General features: G+C 39.2%; 2 protein-coding genes across 2 annotated transcripts; both read left to right on the top strand.

The window, feature by feature from the left end:
- LOC311490755 (cytochrome P450 2J2-like) lies at positions 1-7,217 on the top strand (the record flags this gene model as incomplete). The annotated part of the gene is made up of 9 exons (XM_084548418.1): positions 1-381; positions 3,057-3,219; positions 3,340-3,489; positions 3,672-3,832; positions 3,940-4,116; positions 4,202-4,340; positions 4,486-4,673; positions 6,247-6,388; positions 7,042-7,217. Exons 1-9 carry the CDS (start codon positions 181-183, stop codon positions 7,215-7,217), a joined length of 1,497 nt encoding a protein of 498 aa, XP_084404544.1. The 5' UTR covers positions 1-180.
- A 7,098-nt stretch (positions 7,218-14,315) lies between these two features.
- On the top strand, positions 14,316-17,958 carry LOC311491168 (cytochrome P450 2J4-like; the record flags this gene model as incomplete). The annotated part of the gene is made up of 9 exons (XM_084549026.1): positions 14,316-14,516; positions 14,837-14,999; positions 15,120-15,269; positions 15,462-15,622; positions 15,730-15,906; positions 16,006-16,144; positions 16,287-16,474; positions 17,105-17,246; positions 17,783-17,958. 9 exons carry the CDS (start codon positions 14,316-14,318, stop codon positions 17,956-17,958), a joined length of 1,497 nt encoding a protein of 498 aa, XP_084405152.1.
- Between the last annotated feature and the right edge of the window lie 4,303 nt (positions 17,959-22,261).

The following is a 22,261-nucleotide window of genomic DNA, read 5'->3' as shown; positions in this document are numbered from 1 at the left end:
AGGTGATCAATGAATCAAATGTGTACTCGATTTTCAATGGTGCAACCACAGCAGGGACTCCGCAAAGTTAGTGCGCTTTTATTTTGAAGGTCTGGCACGCAGTCTTTCTGACTGGGTTATAAGTCAACATTTCACTGAAAGAGCTTTGGTTGATGTAGGCAGCGCCGTTAAGGCAAAGAAATGGAAGAAATATTCTACGTCCTCGGCTTGGATTGGATCGACGGCAGGAGTGTTTTAATATTTTTCTGTGTTTTTCTGCTGTTGGCTGATATTTTGAAGAACAGAGCACCGAAAAACTTTCCTCCTGGACCGTGGGCTCTTCCGTTCATCGGTGATCTTCATCGTATTCAACCTACCAGACTTCACCTGCAGTTCACTGAGGTATGACTACATATACATACATACAAAAGTGTGTATATGTATATCTTAATGATCCTATTTGTAGTCACAGAATTTCTTTTTATTTTTTTCTAAACATTTACTACCATGTCCTCTATTGAAGATTAGACTGAAAATAAATTCTTGCATTTTGAAATAAAAAGGTCCGGAAGAATAATCCTGGCATGAAGACAGTAACTTAATAATAATTTAACATGCTTCTTCTATCAATCCCGATACCCAATATGGCGGCGCGCACAGACGCCATATTGGGTTTTGTGCGTTTGCACATGTTGTTATTTATTATTACTCGTCCGGCCTGCCATGTGAATCATGTCTACAGTCGCCCGGTGATTTTAGCCCGAGCACCGCGAGCACCCCCCCCCCCCCCCCCCCCCGTGGATTGTCAGCCCTGCGGGCCGGAGGAAGCAGCGGAGGGAGAGGAATGCGCGGATGAGAAGACGGCCACACAAGCTCCCACTTCCCAGCATCCTCTCAAATGCCATATCCATCGCAGATGAGCTGAAGCTACAGATTGCAGCAAACAGCCTCGCCCCCTCCACTTCGAAGAACACGGTCAAGCCAGCCAGCCCCCACGTCGTTTTGCGCTTTGTCCTTATCATCTGCCTCACCGAGACATGGCTGCCTCTTCTCGTAACGGACTTCGCCATTCAACCATCAGAGTTACTTATAGTTCACCGCTCGGACAGAACAAGTGAGTCGGGGGAATCAAGGGGAGGTGGAGTGTGTCTGGAGCAACTGTGATTGAACACACTCGCTGTGATGGAGCGTGATGTGAGGAGGGTGTCTAAAAGTGAAAGGAAAGCGGCTGGACCAGACGGGATTAGTGGACATGTCCTCAAAGCCCTGTTCTCACCCCTGTTTACAGTGATATTCAACCTCTCACTCAGACAGTGTGTGATCCCAACATGCTTTAAGAAGTCCGTAATAGTCCCTGTTCCAAAGAAACCTCACCCCAGCAGTCCCAACGACTTCAGGCCCACGGCCCTCACATCTGTGGTGATGAAATGTTCTGAGCGACTGATCAAGACATTCATCACCTCCCACCCTGGATCCGTTACAGTTGGCCTACCGGCCGGTCAGATCCACAGACGACGCCATAATCTTCCTCCTGGACAAGACCCTCTACCATGTGGACACTGGTAAGGGAAACTATGTGGGAGTGTTGTTTGTTGACTACAGCTCAGCATTTAATACCATAGTCCCCTCCAGAGTGGCCTCTAATCTGTATGACCTGGGTCTGGACTCCTCCCTGTGCAGGTGGGTTTACAGCTTCCTAACCAGCAGACCACAGGTGGTTCGAGTGAGTCACCACACTTCAGCCCCCCTCACTCTCAATACTGGATCCCCCCAGGGCTGTGTGCTCAGCCCTCTGCTGTACTCGCTGTACACACATGACTCCGAGGGCACGTCAGACCCCAACATTATCATCAAGTTTGCTGACGACACCGCTGTTGTGGGACTAATCTCCCACGACGACAAGACAGCCTACAGGGGGGAGGTCTCCCACCTGGAGGACTGGTGCCGGGAGAACAACCTGCTGCTGAACATCAGCAAAACAAAGGAACAAGATAGTGGACTTAAGCAGGGAACAGCAGAGGGACTTGCATCCACTTATTATCGGTGACTCAGAGGTGGAGAGAGTGGACACTTTCAGATACTTGGGAGTGATCATCTCACAGAACCTGTCATGGACTCATCACCTGAACACCATCGTGAAGAAGGCCAGACAGCATCTCTGCCTCCTCAGACGCCTGAGGAGACTTTAAGCTCCTTCTCAAGGTGCTCAGGAACTTTTACACCTGCACCATAGACAGCATCTTGTGTGGGAGCATCAACACTTGGAAGGGAAACTGCACCAGGCAGGACTTCCTGGCCCTCAAAAGGGTGGTCCGTTCAGCGGAGCAGACCATCAGAACACCCCTGCCCAACCTGCAGGACATTTATACGAAACGTTGCAGGTTAAGGACCAAGAAGATCCCAATCACCCCGGACACTCTCTCTTCTCTCTACTGCCATCAGGCCGGCGTTTCCGCTGTCTGAGGACAAAGACTGAGAGGCCATCTATCTGCTCAACTCTGAGCCTTAAGTGGACTCAAGGACGACTGCATCACTGCACTTTAATCACATAGCTGCTTTAAAATATTGTAAATGTATGTATATACAAGGTTGACTTCACATTTCAAGTTTACAGTCTATATTTTGTTTTATTTTATTTTTCTCAGTTATACATTTATACTTATATTGTTTTTTACTGTATTACTTTTTTACTACTGACTGCAGGTACAAAAATATATTTCACTGTGCATTGTACTATGTTTAACTTTTATCTTTTAAATGGTACTTAATTATAAAGAACTGCTACCTCAGTTTTGTACTTTGTACAATGACAATAAAGTGATTCTGATTCTAATATATTAAATCATTTTATATACTCTGTTTGGGTTTGGCAGGAAGTCCAGTGACCAAGGTTCAATAACCTATCACTGTCACTGAACCCTTCACTGGACTGATAAGACATTTTAAATCCTAAAATACTTTGGTAACAGTCCTGAAAAGATGTCTGACAGCAGAAACAGTGACTAGTTGATGCATCATTTCTGAAGTGGTCCTCAGAGCATATGTCACCATAACACCAATCTACTGTCTACGTTCAGTTTGCACAGAAATATGGAAACGTTTTCAGCCTTCGCCTCTTTGGTGGAAGGATTGTGGTCATCAGTGGCTACAAGTTTGTGAAAGAAGCCCTGGTTGAACGAGGAGAAGACTTCACAGATCGTCCCCGCATTCCATTGTTTGAAGTGATGTTTCAGAATAATGGTAATTTATTGCATTTTGTTTCCAACGTTGCCAGCTGGTATTATAACAATAAAAATAATTAGACCAGAGAAATCAAACTCCTGTTCATCCAGGTGTACTTCCGTTTTATGTTCCCAAAAGGTCTTGTGATGTCAAATGGTTATCTATGGAAGCAGCAGAGGAGATTTGCTCTTCATACACTTAAAAACTTTGGTCTGGGCAAGAAGACCATGGAGCGATACATCCAGCAGGAATGCCAGTACCTCACGGAGGCTTTTGCAGACCAACAAGGTACAGAAAACCATGATATTTTACATTGTTATTCTTTCTTTTTATATTTATGCTGTGCTGTTACATGTGTCATCTTCTTCGCCCGACAACTTTGCAACCCAGCATTCAACAACTGATTAGTGCATTGGATCATGAGCACATGCTAATATTGGATTCTGTTTTCTTCTCTCTTTCCTTCATAGGCACACCTTTTAATGCCCATCCACTGATATACAATGCTGTGTCCAACATCATCTGCTGTTTGGTGTTTGGGAATCGATTTGAGTACAATGACAAGCAGTACCAGTATATTCTGCAGATCTTCAATGAGGCTGTGCGCCTGCAGGAAGGTTTGTGGGTACAGGTGAGCCTCCTTTCTAAGCAAGATGCAGGATTCAATAATCCTATTTCAACAATGATGTATTGTAGAATGATTCCCTAGCAACAAATTAAACTACTGCTTTACTTTAGATTTACAACACAGTCCCCTGGCTGATGAAGTGGTTGCCTGGTCCTCATAAGAAGGTAATCTCTCGGCTATGGGAGATAGTTGACTTCATAGAAATCAAGATCAAGGAACACAAAGAAACCCTTGACCCATCATCACCAAGAGACTACATTGACTCCTTCCTCATAGAAATGGGACAGGTGAGTGTTTTAAAGTGTCTTTATTGTGTTATGTGTCCTTGCATTTCACATAAAATATGTCTTCTGTTTCGTGTGTCACTGACAGAAGGAGGACAAAGAGTCTGGGTTTGATCTCAAAAATTTGTCTTGTTCCACTCTGGACTTGTTTGGTGCTGGATCTGAAACTACTACCACTACTTTATATTGGGGGCTGCTATACATGATCAACTACCCTGACATACAAGGTGTGTGTATGAGTAATATCCAGATGTTGTCAGAGGTCTCTCACTGGTCTGTCCTGTCTGAGACTAATGTGTGGGGTGTATTATTTCCCCTCAGTCATTTATGTGTCCCACAGACTCACATGTTTCCTGTTTTCACTGTGTGCAGAGAGAGTCCAGGCTGAGATTGATGCTGTGATTGGTTCATCCAGACAGCCCTGTATGACTGACAGAGAAAACATGCCCTACACTGATGCAGTCATCCATGAGATACAGAGGATGGGCAACATCGTCCCGCTCAATTTGTTTCACATGACGAACAAGGACACCACAGTGGATAAGTACACAATCCCAAAGGTACACAATCCACAGTAAATACTTTACAGTCCAGAAGACAAGAAACCTTAGAGAATCATTAGGTATGATGGGGCGACAAAAGTAATGCTTAGTAGTTTAGTAGTTTATAATTATTCTGTTATTACCTAGTGTTTATGTGCCACTCCAGACAATGTTTGGGTCTCTGAGAACTGAGGTTCCAAATCATAAATGCAATCACCACAAAAAGGGCCTCCAAAGTGAACAAAAACGGCTGTACCAATCTGAATACACTACGGACTGACGTTTGACCGGTGAACAAAAGAAACAACTACTTTTATAAATTGTACTGTTTATGTTTCCGCATATAGTATCAGAAACTGCAGCCATTGCTATGCCACTAAAAATCAGTGGCACTCATTTCAGAAAAAAAAAGTATTGAAATAAAAAACTTAGAATAACATAAATGCATAATTGTCATAATCACATAATGCACACATGTGCATAAACATCCAGCACTCAATCTGCTTGGATAGGAGAGTGGCACATCATGATTTGAGAATATTTTTGTGCTCTTATTTGCAAAAATAGAACTGTCAGTTTGTGATCTTCTGTGCACGGCCCTCTTTAGGCACCCCCACATGCCTTATAAAGCCCAGGTCTGGGCTCTGGTGAGGCCTTATAAAATATTAGCTTTTAAGTGATGAACCCATTTGTTTATCCCAAACTGATCAATGTTTATGTTGGCCCCTTCAATGTACTCATGATCTCAATGTTGTCTTGACCCCATATTTTTTCCACTAGTTGATGATTGTCTTCGCTGTGTTCTATGGTATATTAAATGCCTTGGATTTTTTGCAACCCGCATGAATTGTTAATAAGGTCATTTTGACCCATGGGTTTTGTAGTAAAAAAAAAAAAAAGGCCAGGACAAGCATCACAGGGGAGAAAACCCATTAATCGGTGAGATCCATGGGTTCCAAATTCAGGCAGTCATTGTCTGCAAAGGATTTTGGACATTATTTTATTATGTTTATGTTAATCTGTCCAGTCACATTTGAGCCCCTGAAAATAGAGGACTGTATAGGGGGTTGTAATGCACCTCTCCTACAATATGCATGCAAATACCCTCAAATTAAAGCAGGAAGTCTGTACATTAAGCCATTACTCACTATATATAGTTATAACTTCAATGTTCCCCAGTCATTATGTACAGACTGTATACTGTGCCAGTTAAAAGACCTTTTGCTTTAATGACAGCCTTGCACACTCTTAGCATTCTCTCAACCAGCTTCTTGAGGTAGTCACCTGGAATGGTTTTCAGTTAACAATTAGCAGAGATAATGTTGGTCTACAGTTATCTGCAGTGAATAGCCCAGTTTGACTGCCGTTCTAGTCCATATTATGACAAGAGCCACTCAACTAAGTCAAAAAGAAACAACAGTCTATCATTACATTAATAACCAATAAGGACCACCCCAGGATATGAAGATTACCTTTGCTTCCTTAAATTCACTCTTGACAAGGCTCAAGCTGATGAAACCATGGAACTTCAGCCTCAATAACAAATATTAAAATATCTTATTAACCCATTTAACCACTGGTATTTCTTCAGGGTACCATTATCCTGCCTACATTGCACTCTGTCCTACATGATGAGTCAATGTGGGAAACTCCACACTCCTTCAACCCTCAACACTTTCTGGACCAGAATGGCAAATTTAGGAAGAGAGAGGCCTTCCTTGCATTTTCTGCAGGTTAGTCCATCACTCCTTAGTTACATGCTGTTTTAGCTGAAGGTTTAAATTGACAAAATCACAGGAAGATATTAAGAAGATATCACCGCACGGGGCAGTCAACTGCTTCACCCATACTGTGAGAAGGAGCATTACCGCGGGTCCTTCCTTGATGCTGCTGTGAGGCTCTACAAGTAGACCACATACGCATAAATACTATTGTATTTAATTGCTATTTTTGTATTTATTTCATGTTCAATTTCTCTTGTCTAGTGCACTGTCCTTAACTATATGCTGCTGTAACAGTCCAAATTTCCCCACTGTGTGTAAATTAAAGGATTCGCTTATTCGCATTAAAGGGGACAGTGTCTAAACAGGAAGTTGTCAAAATCACATTTCCTTCTTTTGTTGGGTTGATTTCCGTTGTAAGCTATATTGTCCTCTCCTCAGTATCCTCACCTACACAAATCCAAGGACACTGAGCAAATGAACAGAATACAGCACTGTAATCCAGAGGTTTTCTGTGTACAATTAGGAAAAACATGATGTGTTCGTGAAAAACTGTTTAGTCATATTCAGTCCCTGTATTTGCTATAACTTTACAAAACTGTATCAAAGTGAATATCTCATAAGCTGACGGGGTCAAACTCATCTGTTGCATTGTGTATTCTCAGGAAAGCGTGTTTGTCTCGGTGAACAGTTGGCCAGGATGGAGTTGTTCCTGTTCTTCACATCCCTCCTTCAGAGATTTTCATTCTCTGCACCCCCTGGAGTGCAGCCCAGTCTGGAGTTCATAATGGGAGCCGTTCGTTGTCCTAAACCTTACCGTGTCTGTGCAGTGCTTCGATAAAGCACTGACTGAACCGCATCAGTTTCTTAGCACAATTAATCACTATCATAGTTTTCTTGTAATCCATCATGAAAATCGGCTAGTTTATTTTACTCCTGTGTGAGTAATTGGAATATTTTTTTCTTCTTCTCCATCATTTCGCCTTTTTAATAAAGTTTCATACTTGAATAAAGAAAAGTAAATAACCGTGGCAAGTAAACTGGAAACTGTGGGGAATGGCATTTGTTTGAAAATTTTAGTAATGAATTGTACTGTATGTATTTGAATTATTTCAGAATATTCTGTAGTCTTAATGGATTCTGTACCAATTTTTACATATATAGTAAGTAGCACTTTAAAATTTTCCTTTTTTTTTATTATAATTGTTTTTGGTTTTTTTTACTTTTCAGAGATTACATTGGAGTCCCAATATACATATCAAACACAATATTAGTTCTTTGCCATCATAATCTCAATTACAACAAATCACACAGTCACACAATACATAGGCTTCCACACCTATATAGGCTACACATAACATACATCTACACCCATATCCACATACCCTCCAACTACCCCAGTACCCCCCCGCCCCCCCCCCCCCCCACATACCCACACCTAACATAGACAAAAAATAGACTAAACATCCACATCCACACTCACAAACACAAAACACAGAAGGTTCCCCATCAAAGCCAGCTCATCAGTTTTCTTTACTTGTGCTTTTCATAAAGCTTTATAGATTTCCTGTCATATTTTATTAAACTGCTGCTTTTTATTTCTGTCCTCATGCATTGCCTTTTCTATGTTTAAGTAATATCTCATCAGTCCCCTCCATTCTTGTAAGGTCGGGGCCTGTGTGTCCTTCCAATGTTTTAAAATTAGTTTTTTAAGGACTAAGGAGGAGAACATCACCTGCCATCCCATTGGGTATTTCAGATTATCCGTTTTCTGCAAGAGACATTCTGATGCGGTTAATTTAAGATACATGCTGCAGTTATTTGTTAACCAATTTTGAATTTCCATCCAGATCTTTTGAATCTTCACACATTCCCAGAACGCATGTATAATGGTGTCTTCCTGAGAGCAGCACTTAACACAGAGGGTGGAGGAAGAGTAGTCAAATTTATGTATTTTGGACTTAGTGTAATATATCCTGGTCATCAGCTTATATTGTATAAGGCGGAGATTTTCATTGGTAGTGATAGCATTAGTTAAATGTAAACATTCTTTCCAACAAGTATTTGTATCTGAATGATGAAGATCCTTATTCCATCTGTCATATATTTTCTGCAAGGAATAATTTTTTGTTTGGGCTTTAATCAGTAAGGTATATACTTTACCTATTAAATTCTTTGTTCCTGCTGGATTTAAGAGTATTTTTTCAATGGGTGACAATTCTGTATCATATTTTAAGACAAATTTTTCTGTTATCAGATTTTTTAACTGTAAATATCGGAATATTTCGTTATCAGTTAGATTAAAGTTGTTTTTAAGTTGCTTGAATGGCATAACTTCATTCTGAAAAATGATATCCGAGACGGTCATTACTCCTCCGTTTATCCATGAATTCCAATTTATTTTCGTATTTTGGATTGTGATGGCCGGGTTATTCCAAAGATGAGTTGTCCTAGGGACACTAATATGATCTCCTAAAGTATCTTTTAAATCCCTCCATACTTTTAATGTATTGTTTATGACAAAGCCTGCATATTTAGTTTTTTTCTTAGAGAAGAGAGCAAAAAAAAAAAAAGTTGCCTGCCCCCAATTGATGGTTCTCTATGTTTATCCAACTTTCATCTGATCCATTGATTATTTGCTTGATGTAGTATGCCTGTGCTGCAAGATAATACAGCTCCATATTTAAGTTTAGCCCACCTTCCTTTCTGTTGTTCTGGAGGAGTTTTCTGCTTAACCTGGGAGCTTTGTGCGACCAAATGAATGAGCTAAGTAACCTGTTGATGGTTCTAAAGAAATCCTTTGGAGGCATCACTGGTATTGTTTGAAAAACAAACAGACATTTCGGGAGCCATATCATTTTTATCAGATTAATTCTACCGATAAGATTAATTGGTAAGTCTACCCATTTGTCTAAACTTGTTTTCAGGTCTTTGATTAATGAAGTGTAATTATCCTTGTACAATTTCGTTTTATCCATACTAATGTAACATCCTAAATACTTAATATTTTCCTTTTGCCATTTAAACTGTTACAGATCATTATTGTTAGGTTGTAACCCTGAGGTGGGAAAGATTTCGGTTTTATTAATGTTAATTTTATACCCTGATACTCTTGAGAACTGCTCTATGATTTCCATTAAAGGAACAGTATGTAAGAAATGTATTTCAATTAATCATAAAATGGCCCTGATATGTCACTAGACATGAAGAAATCATGTTCATTTCAAATACTTATATCACTGACAGCAGTGGTCCGGACAGGATATTGTCATTTAAAAGTGAAAGTTGCAGCCCTCAACTGATGTTATTGTTGTCATGTTGTGTTTTGGCCTGAGGCGCCACCCTCCACCTATCTACTAATCACGAAGTCAGTAGAGTTTCGTCATCCGGGTTGCCAGCTCTGCTCTAGTTACCGCAGCTGCAGCTACGAACGTGTCGGATAAAACATGTAGGCTATAACGTTACGAAACCTAAGACCTCGTTATGAATCCGAACTACGTCGTGACAAAGTCCGAAATAAAACAAGGATTTGTATAGGAGATGCCTTTGAAAGATGGAGACGGCTGAAAACGGAGAAGAATTTGAAGACAGACGCCAACGCTGCTAATTTTCTCCTGGCTAACTTACTTGCATATTTCTATGACTTACTTGTACATAATGCAAATGGACATTTCAAATATTCACGACAGTCGAACAAAGTTATGCATGTTCGTGCAAAGTAACGTTACGTTAGCGCATACAGAGGAGGTGGGTCATCGAATTGAAAAGGTAAGGAATTGTTTGGGAAATAAAAACGGCGAGTCGTCATTGCTAACATTAGCAATGCATTATGAGCCCGTTTCTCTGTCATTATGCTGAAACGCCGAGGAAAACAACATTAGCACGTCGATTATGGCAATGTGAAACGTAATTGAGACGTATTGAGTAGCCTAACGTTACCTCGGTAACCTGGCAACCTCGAGTCAGGGGGGAGGTCGGAGGGGATACGCCGTTCTACAGTATTTTGAAAGTGATTGCAGTACCAGTTTTGGCCAGTTTTGGCCACAATCTTACATACTGTTCCTTTAAATTAGGGATGGACTTTTCAGCATTAGTTAAGTACAGTAAGATGTCATCTGCGTACAGGCTAAGTTTATAGCACTCTCTACCCACCATTATACCACCTACTTTATCTGATTGGCGGATCTTCTGAGCCAGTGGTTCGATAGCCAGGGCAAACAGTGAGGGGGATAGGGGGCACCTCTTGTTATTTGGATCTTTTCTGACAAAATCCCATTTGAGTAAACATAGGCTGTGGGTGTCTTATAAATAGTTTGGTTAATTTTTATTATTTCTTTTGGAAAATTGTAGGCTTCCAATACTGCATAGAGATAGGGCCACTCCAACCGATCAAATGCTTTTTCTGCATCTACTGCCATTAATGTTAGGTCAATATTTTCCTTTTTAGCTAGCTGTATTAATGATATGCATGTTCTTACATTGCTTTTTAAGTTTCTATTCTGTATAAATCCTGTTTGGTTATAGTGGATAATTGAAGGAAGGACTTTAGCTATTCTGTTGTTTAACACTTTTGTAATAATTTTATTATCGCAGTTGATTAGACTAATTGGTCTAAAATCAGATGGCTTGATACATTCTCTTCCTGGTTTAGGGATTACCGTAATAATAGTCTGATACATGGATGGAGGTAGTGTTTCCTTGGAACTAATAGATGTTATTACTTCAAGAAACAATGATTTTACTTGTGTCCAAAATGTTGCATAGAATTCCACTGGAAGTCCATCCATACCCGGCGCCTTACCTTTTGGGAAACTATCTATCGCTTTCTTAACTTCAGTTTCAGAAATTTCTTTGGCTAACTCTTGGTTGTGCTCTTTTGATAAGTGTTTTATAGTCCCAGTTTCCAAAAAGGTATTTTCTTTAACATCATTCAATTGTTCATAAAATGAAGCAAATTGTTGATTAATGATTTTGTTATCTCTAATAGTACTTTTTGTTTCTAAGTCTCGTAATATAATATTTTCCTTTCTTGACATCTTTTTTACCATAGACGCCAATTGCTTACCAGTTTTATTGGAAGATGCATACCTTAATCTATTTGAGTTGTATCTGACATTATTAGCCTTTTCCAGTAAAAGTTGGTCATACTCTAATTTCTGTTTCTGAAGGTTTTCTAGATCCTTTCTCACTCTTGTGGTCTTGTGCAGCTGTTCTACCTGAATTATTTCCCTCTCTAAGTCCTTCATATGCTTATCCAACTCTGCCTTCTTTCTAGAGGTATAAGAAATTATAATCCCTCGAACATATGCTTTGAAAGCGTCCCTATGAACTGGTGGGTTATCAGGATTGGGCTGAAGATTTGTTGAGATAAATTCGTTAATGTGTTTAGTTTTATATGTAGTAAATTCTTCCTCTTTCAAAAATTTCCTATTCATTCGCCAAACTCTTTGTGAATTTTATTTTGTGATGTACCCAGACTGCATGTCACTGCAGCATGATCAGAAATTACAATTTTGTGAATCTTAGATGTGATCACCTCTTCTAGACATATCTTGGAAATAAAAATATAATCTAATCGGCTGTAGTTATTTTGAACATAGGAGTAAAATGTATAGTCCTTGCTTTTGGGATGCATTAGTCTCCAAACATCAATAAGTTCATTTGCAGAGATAAATTTCTGAAGCTCTTTAGGTATTGTGGGCTTTCTCTTTGTATTGGAGCTATCCTGTGCCGTAAAGACTTGGTTCAAGTCACCAGCAAATATAATGGTTCCTGTTGTTGTATCATTGAGAGATTTTTGGATATCTTTAAGATATTTCATATTAGATGAGGGTGGATTGTATATGTTGATTAATGTATATTTTTCTCCTAATATTTCAAATTTGATGATCAAAAATCTACCCTCTGGATCAGCTTCTTTCGTAATTAAGGTAAATGGTACATTTTTATTACTTAAAATTCCCACTCCTCTACTTTTGGATGTAAAAGTTGATTCCAAAATCTCTCCGACCCACTGTTTTTTTAAATAGGCAGTCTCTCCTGTTTTTAAATGAAGTTCTTGCAGAAAGACAATATCGGATGATAATTTTTTCAAGTACTCCAGGACTTTTTGCTGTTTTACCCTACCCTTGATCCCATTTACATTCCATGTTGTTACGTTAAATTTATTAATAGTTGTTATAATATGTCCTTTATCCATTCTCCAATTTGGTCAAGGGGTGGTAAATAGTAGCATTGATAAGGAACCTTTTAATGAGACATACAGAAACAAATAACAGACACACTTCAGACAGGCAAAAGACAAGACATTCAACTGCATCCACACCTAGACAAACATATAAACACAACATTTTTAACACATGCATTCCTAAAGCTATTTGCTGGTGGAACATGCTTTAACAAGGCCTTTGCCCCATATTGCTGCTCTGGGCTATGATCCATTATATTAACTAATATACTTCTTCAAACGAATTCAAAATGGTTAGATTATCTGATAGCCTTGGTAATAATACAAGTTTCATGGTCAATATCACCCCATTTCATCCTCAACAAGAGGGGGAAAAGAAAACTGAGAAGGAGAGAAAGCAAAACAAACCTCCCAACATCCACCCCATCCACCCACACACACACACACACACCCAACCCCGGCATATGGTCTTACTCACCCAGGCACTTTCCCCAACACACCCATACCCAGTCCACACACACACGCATACATACATAAAATTTTACTTAAAGAAAGATGAAGTCACTTGATCCCATCTCTAAGTGATCCTGTCATCATGTACATAACTTTGACAATACTGTGCAGGAGAGAGAAGTCAGTCCTAGAAACTGAAGCAGAAAGTTACAACTCATCCCAGACTGTATGTCTTCAGTACACGCTTGAAGTATGTTTGACTGGTCTGGTTCACAGGTAAATATAACTGGGTATTATTTATAGCGAAATGGAAATGTGTGCAGTATTTATAAATAATGTTGCCTCAGGGAAGTCCATATAATGTGAGAACCATTGGTCCTAGCAGAGAGCCCTGAGGGACTCCATGACTAACTTTTGTGTACATGAAAGAATCATCACTGAAAACTGAATCATCATGAACATTTTAATGATGGTTTGGTGCATTTATAAAATTACATTTGAGATTATGGAAATAATTTAATTATATGTATTTATTCTCCTCAAATTAGCTTGAATGTTTAGGTAAAATAAACAAAACTGTGTCAGTCTCCAAAAATGTCTGGAACTAAATGTACATTCATGCAAGAACCTCTTTGACCTTCTCGTATTTGTAAAGCTTAGTGAGACAATTTATGTCATTGTTAACGCAATATAAATACTAAAAAACTAAAATAAAGAAATAAGTTACTTTTATAGAGAGGAAGTGTTTCACAAAGACCAGATAAAATGCTTTCAAGAGGGAATCAATAAAATAAACAACTCATTGAGTTTCCTGCAACTCTCAAACTAGTTCTTTATAAGTGTTTTTTGAAGAGCTTCCTCACAGTTTTCTGACTTTCCCAATTGTCTTATGAGCATAAACATCATAGACCAACCATTTGTAGCAGTGTTTCAACAAACGATATAAGATGCTTCAGACTTTGTACTTGTTTTTGATGAAGCCCCCAACAATGTTACATAACACAAATTACCTGCTGACTGCTGAAATAATAAACAAGGAACTTGAACTCTTCCAGTTGTACACTGACTACACGAGTGTTGCGTTTCAGGACACACGCCCTTCATAATGATTTAGCCAAAATAATTTGTGGATGATCAATGAATGACTTTTAATGGTGCAACAACAAACCAGCAACTCTGAGTGAAGTTAGTGCGCTGTTATTTTGAAGGTCTGGCGCACAGTCTTTCTAACTGGGTTATAAGTCAACATTTCACTGACAGAGCTTTGATTGATGTAGGCAGCGCTGTTAAGGCAAAGAAATGGAAGAAATATTCTACGTCCTCGGCTTGGATTGGATCGACAGCAGGAGTATTTTAATATTTTTCTGTGTTTTTCTGCTGTTGGCTGATACTTTTAAGAACAGAGCACCGAAAAACTTTCCTCCTGGACCGCGGGCTCTTCCTTTCATTGGTGATCTTCATCGTATTCAACCTACCAGACTTCACCTGCAGTTCACAGAGGTATGAGTACATACATACAAAATTATATATACAATAGTGTCTAAATCAGGGAAAACATAAATAAATCTTCATGACCCCATTTGTAGTCACAGGATTTGTTATTAGTTTGTTGAAGATCGAAAATAATTTCCTGCATTTTGAAATAACTACTGTAAACTCGAACACATTTTAAATCCTAAAATCCTAAAACAGTCCTGAAATGATATCTGACAGCAGAAACAGTGACCTGCATTAGGCTGATGCATCATTTCTGAAGTGGTCCTCAGAGCATATGTCACTCCAGTGTTGCACCATAACACCAATCTACTGTCTACATTCAGTTTGCACAGAAATATGGAAACGTTTTCAGCCTTCGCCTCTTTGGTGGAAGGATTGTGGTCATCAGCGGCTACAAGTTTGTGAAAGAAGCCCTGGTTGAACGAGGAGAAGACTTCGCAGATCGTCCCCACATTCCATTGTTTGAAGCGATGTTTCAGAATAATGGTAATTTATTGCATTTTGTTTCTAATGTTGCTAGCTGGCATTATAACAATAATAATAATTAGACCAGAGAAATCAAACTCCTGTTCATCCAGGTGTACTTCCGTTTAATGTTCCCAAAAGGTCTTGTGATGTCAAACGGTTATCAATGGAAGCAGCAGAGGAGATTTGCTCTTCATACACTTAAAAACTTTGGTCTGGGCAAGAAGACCATGGAGCGATACATCCAGCAGGAATGCCAGTACCTCACGGAGGCTTTTACAGACCAACAAGGTACAGAAAACCATGATATTTTACAGTGACACATTATTATTCTTTCTTTTTTATGTTTATGCTGTGCTGTTACATGTGTCATCTTCTTTGCCCTACAACTTTGCAACCCAGCATTCAACAGCTGATTAGTGTATTGGATCATGTGCACATGCTAATATTGGATTCTGTTTTTCTTCTCTCTTTCCTTCACAGGCAAACCTTTTAATGCCCATCCACTGATAAACAATGCTGTGTCCAACATCATCTGCTGTTTGGTGTTTGGGAATCGATTTGAGTACGATGACAAGCAGTACCAGTATATTCTGCATATCATCAATGAAGTATTGGAGTTACAGGGATGTTTGTCGGTACAGGTGAGCCTCCTTTCTAAGCAAGATGCAGCATTCAATAATCCTATTTCAACAATGATATATTGTAAAAAGATTCCCTAGCAACAAGTTAAACTACTGCTTTACTTTAGATTTACAACACAGCCCCCTGGCTGATGAAGTGGTTGCCTGGATCTCATCAGAAGATATTCATTCTGATGCAAAAAGCAATTGAGTTTGTAGAAATCAGGATCAAAGAACACAAAGAAACCCTTGACCCAACATCACCAAGAGACTACATTGACTCCTTCCTCACAGAAATGGGGCAGGTGAGTGTTTTAATGTGTCTCCATTGTGTTCATTCCTTTTACATTTCATATAAAATTTGTCGTCAGGGTTCTCACTGCCATCTCTTGTGTCACTGACAGAAGGAGGACAAAGTGTCTGGTTTTGATCTCAGAAATTTATGTTTCTGCACCATGGACCTGTTTGTTGCTGGATCTGAAACTACTACAACTACTTTATACTGGGGGCTGCTATACATGATCTACCACCCTGACATACAAGGTGTGTATGCGTAATATCCAGATGTTGTCAGAGGTCTCTCACTGGTCTGTCCTGTCTGAGACTGAATGTGTGGGGTGTATAATTTCCCCTCAGTCATTTATGTGTCCCACAGACTCACGTTTCCTGTTTCCACTGTGTGCAGAGAGAGTCCAGGCTGAGATTGATGCTGTGATTGGTTCATCCAGACAGTCCTGTATGACTGACAGAGAAAACATGCCCTACACTAATGCAGTCATCCATGAGATACAGAGGGTGGGCAACATCGTCCCGCTCAATGTGTTTCACATGGCGAACAAGGACACCACAGTGGATAAGTACACAATCCCAAAGGTACACAGTCCACATGTAACACTCTACAGTAGACGCACGGGAAAAGATAGACAGAGACTGAAGTAAAGGCTGTTATTAATGAACAGGTGAGGAGAAAATTAAAAACAAATCTTTTTACTATCACCCACTGTTCATGGGCCCTGTCAAATTAAGTGGCAGTAAGCTTCTTACTTAATCGTTCTTCTCTTTGTAACATTAAATGGGACATAAGTGGCAATCTTGAAGATTTTCAATTCATATGTTGAGGTTTGAGTCAATATCCACTGAGTCCATGGCCCTTTGCCATGAAAACAGAATTAACAACCAAGGACAAGATCTGATGAAAGTTCTGCTGTTTATAATATTCAGAGCTGGGTCCTTATCAAGAAAACAGTCGGGCAGGGATTTTCTTACTCCATTTGTTTCAGCCTTTATTTATTTATTTATTTATTTTATTTTTTTGAGCCCACAGTACCCTCCATAGAGTAAAATTATTTACTGCGGCCACATTTAAGATTGTGCTTGCGTCACATACCACTTTGATTAGTTTGTGATAAAATACTGTTTTTATTAATGCATTTATGATAAGTTAAGAAGTGCAAACATTATTAAAAATGTGATAAATCCTTTCAACCATTGGTATTTCTTCAGGGCACCGCGGTCCTGCCTACATTGCACTCTGTCCTACATGATGAGTCCATGTGGGAAACTCCACACACCTTCAACCCTCAACACTTTCTGGACCAGGACGGTAAATTTAGGAAGAGAGAGGCCTTCCTTCCGTTTTCTGCAGGTTAGTCAGTGAAAACTCAGTTCCATGCTGTTTTAGCTGAATAGGCAAAATGACAGGAAGATATTATTTATAATTTCTTGCCATCAGTTAGTAATCAGTACGAATTTTCTTGGGGTCTTGTTTATATTTGTTTTCACACTGGAAGTTGTTAAAATCACATTTCCCTTGTTTGTTATACTGATTTATATTGTCCTCACAAAAGAGTTTTATCTTTATTTTTTAACGTAAATGGTAATTTTAGGGGTTACAACGCTCAAATAAATGGGATACAGTACTGTAGTCTGGAGGTTTTCTGTTGGCAATTCGGGAAAACAAAGTACTTGAATTTTTGTGTGATGGTATCTATACAAGGTACAGTTTTTTTCATATCTAACAAAAAACTATATAGTCCCTGTATTTACTTTGAGTTTACTTTGTTGGGAGGCGATCAGTGGCCTTATCGTGTCTTTTGGTTGATCTAGAGCATCTGTAATATCAAGCTGAAAATCTCACAGTATGCCTGGGTCAGACTCATCTGTTGTATTGTGTATTTTCAGGAAAGCGTGTGTGTCTCGGTGAACAGTTGGCCAGGATGGAGTTGTTCCTGTTTTTCACATCCCTCCTTCAGAGGTTTTCATTCTCTGCACCCCCTGGAGAACAACCCAGTCTGGAGTTCAAGCTGGGAGCCACTCATTGTCCTAAACCTTACCGCCTCTGTGTCGTACCACAATAAACTGCTGATTGCCAAATACTCAGTGATATTTATCAGTTTGCATGAAACCCGTTATCGGCGATTTGATTTGCAGACACGCCTCAGTCAGCACAAAGTTGAATAAAATATTATTTGAATTATTTTAGTGTATCTGGTTCTAATATTATGCAATAAGTAGTCATTGAGGTGTTTATCCTGGTACTGAGAATAATTTCAGCACACATTTTAAATTGTGTCCCTGTGCCTCTCAGTGATTGAGAAGCACGTGGTTTTCACCCAGTCAATCAGAAAAGATCAAGGCAACGTTCTCAGGTCAAATCAGGGACAAATGTGGTCTGCAAGGTCGACCTCTGCATCAACACTGAGCATAATTGCTTTATTGGGTACCATGAAGACGTGGCCTAATGTGATAATGTGTGTGTTAACAAGTGTCTGAATCACCACTTATGTTCTAATGGTCTAAATACATGTTTACATTTGTTTATCACTTAAAGGCAAGGAACCATAGATGGTAATTTCACTGATCTTGATTTTCTACATGTAAATAAAATTTTTTGAAAAACATGAGATTGTAAAACGTATATTTTGTGCAGCAAATAATATAACTGACGAACTGTATAGTTGGATTGAAGTATAAAGAGGGGAAAAAATAAACTACTCAAGCACAAGGACTTCAAAACTGCACTTAAGTAGAGTACTTGAGTAAATGTACTCTGATGCATTCCACCACTGACTAACTAAATGACTGACTAAAGACGGTTGCATTTGTTTTATAAGTCACAAACCTGCACTTGATGAGAAACTCAACAACACACTGCCTCCTGCTCTTGTTAGCCAGAATAATCTAATACTCCTGTACGTAGATGACTAAGGTTTAAAACATTTTCTTCACTTGCAGTTCTTTTATTTATTTTCTGTTTTAAGCATGTCTGTTATTGTTTAAATATCGTGGTGATAGAAATGAGTATTGTCAGTTACATTACACTCAATCCGAAATGTGGCATTTTATCTCAGTTTCATTTCAAAGGACTTTAAGAAATCTTTGAAAACGTTTCTGTTTTGTTTTTTTAAACAAATAAGATCAAGTCATTGTTATCCTTATGTAGTGAGAGTTAAACAGCTTTTTGACAACATAAGGAAACAGAAAAAAACATGATCAGTAATTTCATATAATTATATATTAGTATGTTGGTCATGCAAATTCTCTTAGAATTTGGTTAAAACATTTACAAAGAACAAGTGGCATTCAGTGAACTTGGAGGCCTTGGGCCAGCGGCCTGCTTTGCTCAGTCAATAGTCCAGCCAAACCCTTATCAGAAAGATAAATGTACAAGTGGTGAACGTTCCCTCTACAACTGTAATCGGACAGTTCTTATTGGATTACTGATTAAGATTCATTTAGGCCAACAAAATAGTGACACTCAGCCCCACTCATACCAGCTGCAACATTAACACATACTCCATACACATTCACATATGTAGACTTACTGTATAATCCAGTGGTATCAAATACAGGATAATAAAACAAGCATAATGAACATTTTGAATTTTAAAAAGTACTTTTTGTGGTATTGATATTTCTACAAATGTGAAAGAGCTTAGTCACATGCTCTTATTTTGAAGACCAGACAGTGAGACTCTGACACAGCATCTTTCTGTTATCTCTTATCTTGACATGTTAATTTTGCTGCAATATTTTCCTGACTGCCTGACAAAAACTAAAGATTTGTCTCTAATATATTGAATTTAGCATTTGTAACATGCTTGCATACAATCATGCCAAGTTTCGTGAAATTAGGCCTGTATCGGGTGCTACAACCACTACATGTTTATATGTCACAACACATTACGGTCTATAGGGGCCACTACTGGTGACTGCTGACAAATAAATCATACTAAAACTACACTGGTTACAAACGTGGCCACGCTTCTGACTGATGTCCATATTCACTTTTATTCTCCTTTGCAGTATGGAACACGGTGAAAACTAGAAGACAAATCATTTCAGACATAAAGGTTTAAACAACAAACAAATTAATGTCATGCGCCACAAGTATGACAACTTAATCTTTATTTACCGTGTTCACCTGGTTAACCAGTTATAGAATAAGAGGCGAGAGTATAAAAGTCTATTGTTTGCCCCGCGACGGCTGGGATAGGCTCCAGCAGACCCTTAACAGGAATAAGCGGTCACAGAAGATGAATGAATGAACGTTCGTCCCGCTGTGTCCTTCACCTGTTAGCGCCGTTTTTCTAAGTTTCTGGTAAATCGGTCATGTGACTAACAATAAAACTCGTTTATCATTACAAATTGGACAAATATAGCATACAACCTTACACACAGAGTTGCCGACTACATACTAAAATTGCACAAAAAAACCCATAGTAAAACAATCATGGAAAAGTTAACCTCCGGCGTTCACGTGGCAACATATATATAGCCGTCTCCATGTAGCGCTCTCATCTGCGTCAGCAACACACACTATCCCAAATACTCATAAAATGTTTAAATGATCTAAATAACAATTGTCAGATTTGTAAATTGGGTAAATCCTAATGTGGCAAATGTCAGCACATCAACAGTAGCATCTCTAAACTGCTATTTTATTAGATCTAGATAAACAGTAGTTTATGTGCCACACAGACCACAGGTCAAACCTTAAGTTAATTAAACTGGTAAAAACTCTGTTTGATGTCTGGATCTCTAATGTTACAGAAAACAACAATAATTGGAATTACTATATATTTGTGGTTTCAATAAGGCTAAAACAAGAGATATAAAATGAATAATCCTGCCACTTGATTGACTGTTAAATCAATAAATGTGAAGATAGTGAGGAACTACTGAGTAAAACAGACAGTAGATATGGTTGGAGTAATCAATATTGAATGAATAGTTAGTGTTTTATTTGGATCTCTTGTTAATCAGGAACTATTCATTATGAATATGGGGTTATGGCTGATTTAGGGATGACTGTGAACTAATAATTACCTAATGATTCTCTAATACAGTACAGCTACATGATAACCCAGGATGAAAAGTTATTAGAGTCGTATCAGCTATCAAGTCATTCCTGATTTGATCCCCACCCATTCTTTACCAAGTGTGCACATCATTGTGTGTCTGTTGTGAATTGTGTACCTTTGGGATTGAGTATTTATCCACTGTGGTGTCCTTCTTCGTTAAGTGTGGTGCAGTAATGGGGATGATGTTGCCCACCCTCTGTATCTCATGGATGACTGCATCAGTGTAGGGCATGTTTTCTCTGTCAGTCATACAGGGCTGTCTGGATGAACCAATTACAGCATCAATCTCAGCCTGGACTCTCTCTGCACACAGTGGAAACAGGAAACATGTGAGTCTGTGGGACACATAAATGACTGAGGGGAAATGATACATCCCACACATTTGGTCTCAGACAGGACAGACCAGTGAGAGACCTCTGACAACATCTGGATATTACTCATACACACACCTTGTGTGTCAGGGTAGTTGATCATGTATAGCAGCCCCCAGTATAGAGTAGTGGTAGTAGTTTCAGTTCCAGCAGCAAACAGGTCCATGGTGCAGACACTTAATTTTTTGAGATCAAACACAGACTCTTTGTCCTCCTTCTGTCGGTGACACAAGAGACAGCAGAGGCAAATTTCAAATGTAAAGTAAAAGGAGCAAACACAATAGAGACACATTAAAACACTCACCTGTAGTAGTGTAAAACCCGGATCTTTTGAGGGATTCGGATCGGTCTGAGTCACTCACTTGTATGAGCCGGGTTTTGCGAGTCACATGAGTCACTTGAGTCACTTGACCCAAAATGGCCCGATTGCAAAAGAAAGTGTTTACTCGAGACATAATAAAGCATAGTAAACACCTAATAAAGGATTATTAGTTACCTGCTATTGACATTTATCAGTTGTGATACATAGCCACTGAGGGTCATCGGACTCATGATCCGCAGCAGACTCATGAGTGGCGGATCGGACTCATGAGTAGCGAATCTGTAGCGGATTCGCTACTCATGAGTCCCTGCTGGCTGAGTGCAGGTGGCGCTGCTTGCTAATGGTCAGATCGGGTAGTGGTAGGACTCAACTGAGCCGGTTCAATAGATGTCCAGATTCGGGATCCGGCTCATTGAACCGGCCATCAAAGAAGACTCAAGAATCATGAATCTAGACTCTATTGAACCGGCTCAGTTGAGTCCTACCACATTTGATTGATATATAATCAATAAACGGCACCATTCAAACATCTTACATACGTACATTTTACTTCTCTGCCGAGTGAGATCACAAAATGTACTACCCGACCTGACCACTCAGCCAG

Source organism: Chelon labrosus (assembly GCF_963514085.1).
Source record: "Chelon labrosus genome assembly, chromosome: 7".
NCBI classification, from domain to species: domain Eukaryota; kingdom Metazoa; phylum Chordata; class Actinopteri; order Mugiliformes; family Mugilidae; genus Chelon; species Chelon labrosus.
The sequence above is the reverse complement of the archived record's forward strand: the minus strand, read 5'-3'. Positions and strand labels throughout refer to the sequence as shown.